The sequence below is a fragment of the Prosopis cineraria genome, unplaced genomic scaffold, assembly GCF_029017545.1.
Source record: "Prosopis cineraria cultivar Desert tree isolate PC_DT_omini unplaced genomic scaffold, ASM2901754v1 PC1216, whole genome shotgun sequence".
NCBI lineage: Eukaryota > Viridiplantae > Streptophyta > Magnoliopsida > Fabales > Fabaceae > Prosopis > Prosopis cineraria.
In genome coordinates, this window is record NW_026556541.1 from 11764 (window position 1) to 16907 (window position 5144).

The 5144-nt window shown below is 34.3% G+C and overlaps 1 protein-coding gene across 1 annotated transcript; it reads right to left on the reverse strand.

Annotated features, from left to right (window-relative positions):
* Nucleotides 1–550: 550 nt before the first annotated feature.
* Nucleotides 551–2642, reverse strand: LOC129299575 (probable pectinesterase/pectinesterase inhibitor 12). The gene is made up of 2 exons (XM_054938053.1): nucleotides 2315–2642; nucleotides 551–1390 (listed from the first exon to the last, which is right to left on the reverse strand). Exons 1-2 carry the CDS (start codon nucleotides 2640–2642, stop codon nucleotides 705–707), a joined length of 1014 nt encoding a protein of 337 aa, XP_054794028.1. The 3' UTR covers nucleotides 551–704.
* Nucleotides 2643–5144: the final 2502 nt, after the last annotated feature.

A 5144-nucleotide genomic window follows, 5' to 3' on the forward strand; every position in this document is an offset into this window, starting at 1 on the left:
TCTCTCCAATAAATCATACTATGTACAAAACTTTATGATTTTATATTAAAAATAAGAATCACTAACACGCCCCACTCCCAGTAGCTAAGCCACATTGGTTTGAGAGATGCAAATGCACTCCCTCACTTTAAAAAAAAATTATAAGTGGGATATATAAAATTTATAAATTTGCATTCTCTACTCTTGATATTTTGCACCCTCTAAATTAAAGGAAAAATATTTAGGCTTAAAAGTTTATTAGATAAATAATATTTTAATGATCTAAATAGGATATGAAAAGCATATTTATAATAAAAGACTATATTAATTTATTCAATATAATTTTTTTTAAAATAAAAAATATGTTAAAATTATTTATGTTATTATAATTTTACTCGTAGTATAATTATTTTTTTAAAAAATATTATTTTTTATTAAATTATTTTATATTTTTTAATTTAAGATTCTTACTCCACCATTGCATAAAAAATGATTGAAATGTACAAAAAATGTGCCATAAAATTAAATCACGACCATTAATTAAATACAATGAACAAAAGACTCGACGAACTGAACATTATTCATCTAATCGATTTCCAATTATCCATCCATGCACTTTATTAATTGTTCGATCACTTGCTCAATGAACACACATAACACACACAAACGCAATAATCGGGAAATTAAATTAACAAAATAAAAATATATGCGAACTCAACTTGGCGCTAGAGACCTGGACGATATGGAATCCGAAGTTGAGGAATCCAAGCATTGCCGTCCAGAAACGCAGAAGCAGCGAACCCTTCAACTTCCATCGGATCAGCCGCAACCCTAACCCCAGGCCACTTCACTCTATCACCAGTCCTCGCCCCCGGCCCTTTATTCTTATACTCTATGTAGCTCAACCTGTCCGTACGCGCCGTGCCATACATAATCTCCCACCCTTTCGGATCAATCAGTGAATCGATGTACGATTCCATTATCACCACCCTCGAATACGCCCTCCACGGCCTCCCTAACGTCGCTCTGACCACCCTCGACTTCTGATCTGCGTCCTTCGGGGATATGGTGAAATGGCAGGACTGGAAGACGAAGCCGGTAGCTTCACTGTCGGAGGAGCGAGACTGGGCGGTGAAGGTGACGAACTCCCTAGGCCTGGCGAAGAGGTTGCAGTTCTGGAAGAGAGCGGCGGCGTCGCCCATGATGAAGTCGACGGTGCCGTAGATGTCGCAATCGCGGTAGAATTGGCGGCCAGAGACGGCCCACAGGGTGTCTTGGAAGCCTTCGATGGAGCATCTGTAAAAGGCGCTGTGATCGGCCTGGTTGAATACGGCCACTCCGGGGCCGGCATCGCTCCCTGCGGTGTTCACAAATCCTAGGTGTTCGGCCACGAACCCTGATCCATAGATCGCTGACAAAACAAGCTTGATTATCAGATCAGTTTTCGTTAACAACGTCGATTACTTAAATGGTTATTTTTTGGTTCGTAAAAATGGCCGAGTTAATTCCATCAGGATTCGATTGCATTCCATCAGGTCATTTTGGTAAAGAGGAAAGCAACAATATGAAAATAAAATTGTTGGACAGCAAATTGTATGAAAATAGAATTCAGGGAAGCTTCTCTAAATGTCATGTTAATATTTTACCTAGTGTAAGTTTAAAATGTAACTATTGGAAAAAAAAAATTTCCACAGGTTATTAGTGCTTTTGAACGCTAACAAATAATCTCAAGGAAATGCACAAGTAATTAATTAATAGCATCATTTTTTGGCTTTTTCCCTTTTGAGTGAACAATCTAACGGATTTGGATTTAGGATGAACAAGTGTAAGTGACTCAGTACAATTTCAATAACTTTCAAATAAGTAAATAATTAAAGGACCTCCAACATATGGAGTATTGCCATTTTCCTATCATATTAAATATTGAATATAAGTGACTTCTACAATGAAATTCTTAGGCTGAGGATAGATTTCCTAATTCTGGCTTCATTATTCGCTGACACATTCTTATTTTGAAATATATGATCATTATTATGATGGTGGGGCACAAGCATGCATGGAGACAAAAGCGCACTTCGATTTTTTCCAATACATGCATGATCAATAAAATCGATCCATTAATAATCATATGAGAGGTACTACTGTACTGTGCTAGCATTCTGATGAAAATTAAAATAGAGTAAACTTTACAACTCACAATATAGTAGAATTCATTTTTACTTATAAAATATCTCGATCCTCAGAGAGCTAGGGCTGGCAACATGTATATAGAGATTATGTTACAGACATATAAATGTGTGCGCGTGCATATATATATATATATATATATATATACCTAGTGTGGCACTTTGATCGGTGGCTGTGGTTCGATTGCCAGTAATCCTTGTAATTTGGGTGCCGCTTCCGACGAGGACGATGTTGGTCTTGTCGGAGGGGATTCTGAGATATTCCTCGTAGATTCCAGCTTTGATCTCTATTCTGATTCTCTTTCCACTCAGCCTCGGAGCTCGTGCTATTGCTTCACTTATACTCGCGTAATCTCCATCCCCATCCTTTGACACCACTATTACGCGTCCATGATGATGAGACGAAGAAGAAGAAGAATAAGAAAGTTGTACAAAAAACATCAAACGCAGGATAGAGGTTATCATGAAGCTAGCCATTGGACGAGATCAATCACCACAGTGATTTTGCTATATCCAAGTGTTGTTGATTAATTATATGGCCACCTACGTATATATCTAGCTAGTCTGATCTCTGGCTTTGAACGTGGTGTGTATGGAATGTGAGAAGTGGAAGTGATGGTGAGTTAAAGTTTTGTCATCATTCGCTCTTTTTCTATAAAAAAATATGAAGCTGGGAAAGGAAAAACGTAGCCCGAGAGCCATGGAAGGTGGATAGTGCAAGGAATTGGGATTTATCGTCATGGTGTATGGTGAGGCATTAATTGGCCACCAACTTTAGAAAAGTGGCTGTTTGGTACGTTGCAAACAGTGAGAAATGGAACCAGATAGATAATTCACTCTGACAAAATTGTTAAGAGTCTTTTTTTATTACATGTATCTCGCTAGCTAGTAGGTACACGTGGTTGAGTGGTTAGTACGCAGTTGATGGTCAAGAGAGCCAAACTTTATTTTTCACACTCTTTTCATTCCCAGCCGGTTGGTTCAGTTGTATAATTCAAGTCAAAATTAACTTGAATGGATTGTATGTGTTGTATAAATTAAAATATTCTTGGGGTTTTTTATTCTTAGAGAGTGTGTATAGAGAGCGTCGTTGGCAAGAAAACAAACCCTCAAACGATGTTCAAATTTCTTAACCACGAATGCCAACTATAAAAATACCCTAGCAAACCCAAAAATTATAAATGAATTATGCATTTATTGATTTATCAAGTTGTACATTCAACTGAACCAATTGCCTGCTAAATGAATTTCTTAAGATCGCACAAATTGATGAATTCTACAATTGAACCAACTAATCGACGTCTTTTGCATTCACATGAACTTAAACTTAAGATCTTATGTTTAAACGGTGATGGCTCTTTTCACTATAACTAACACCTATTGATATATTATCTCTCAAGAATTTTAATTGCTTTAAAAATAGCTTTACCAAATTTTATCCACTTTGGGAGCACTTTTTTATTAAAAAAATAATTATGCACTGTTTGCATATTTTGTGGAACATTATATATTCCTTGGCTAGCTAATTAATTATACTTCAAAGTTATCGGGCACACTTAATGCTGCTGGGCTAGAGAGCGATAGAGAGAGTTCCATTTGAAAGGCTAAGGCATCTTTTGAAAGTGATTATTCAACGAACAATTCCAATCCCCTTGACTAATTAAGGGTGCGTTAATTATAAGTTGCTAACATCATTAATGTAACCACCACATGACATGACACTCCCGGATGTATGAAAATAACAAACTCAACGACCACACAAGAGTGCACCTAAAAACGTGCATGATTTTAAAAATTAGCATACCAATCTTTGTTTGAGAAAAATCACATGATAAATTTTGTTCCTCTATGAAATACAAGTGAACTTGATTATTTATAAATAAATAAATATATTCATATATTAAATATTCATTTAACTAGACTTTTTAAATACATATATGTTATGTTCTTTTATTACTCACAGATATTGATCACCTATTTGAGTTATGGTTAGATACTAAATTTGAATACCCCTTTTAAATTTTTTGATGTTTTTTATTGGACTGTAATTGGATCGATTTAAGCATTTGTCGGATCTAATTGGAATATGTAACTCTCCCATAATTATTTAAATATACTTTTCCAGGCATAATTTAGAGAGCTTGTTTTGTTTGATGCAAGGAAAGAAACATTATTTTAAATGTTTAATATTAATTGTATTACTTTGATTATTATTTAATAGTTGAATTTTATATATTTTAATTTTTTTAAGTAATGACTAGTATAATGATATTTTAAAACATTTTTCTAGTTTTTTTTCATTTTATTTTATATATCAAATTAAAAAAATCCCATCTGCATAGAATATGAATTTGAAAAAAAAAATTGTTCAAACAAGTAGCAACTAAAAAAAATTGGCAATCATTCATAGAGCTTATCATTAAGTGTATTTAGCAGATGACAATGCTTTGAGGAAAAGGGAAACAAGTTCTCCAAACATTGTAGTTTGCTGAACAGTCAGCACATCTATTAGGTTGAAATATATAGAATATATTGGATTAAAATTTTAGGTGTGGTTTTTATTTAATTCAAATAAGCTGGACGTTGAACATTCAGTTATTGATGGAACGCATGTCATTGTAAGAGAAAACCTACACAAATAAGGATAACACTACCTACCCAGCTTGAACAAAATTTGAAGTTGGATTAATTTCCAGCAGGCCCAGAATTTTCCAAAAACTCCACAATCTTCGTCGATGTGACTCAACCACCGTACCTTGGTGGCTTGGTCCTTATATTTGCTTTATTCTGATTAACTTGAAAACGACACTTGCGTTACATTAACGGTGGCACGGAAAAACGGCCATACAAAACTATATTTAGGGGCGAGTAAAATTGAATTAAAATTAAATTAAATTTATTTATTTAATTATTTAGTTTGATTTATTTTTAAAAAAATCGTTAATCAGTTCAATTCAATTTAAAAATTTTAAAATTAAA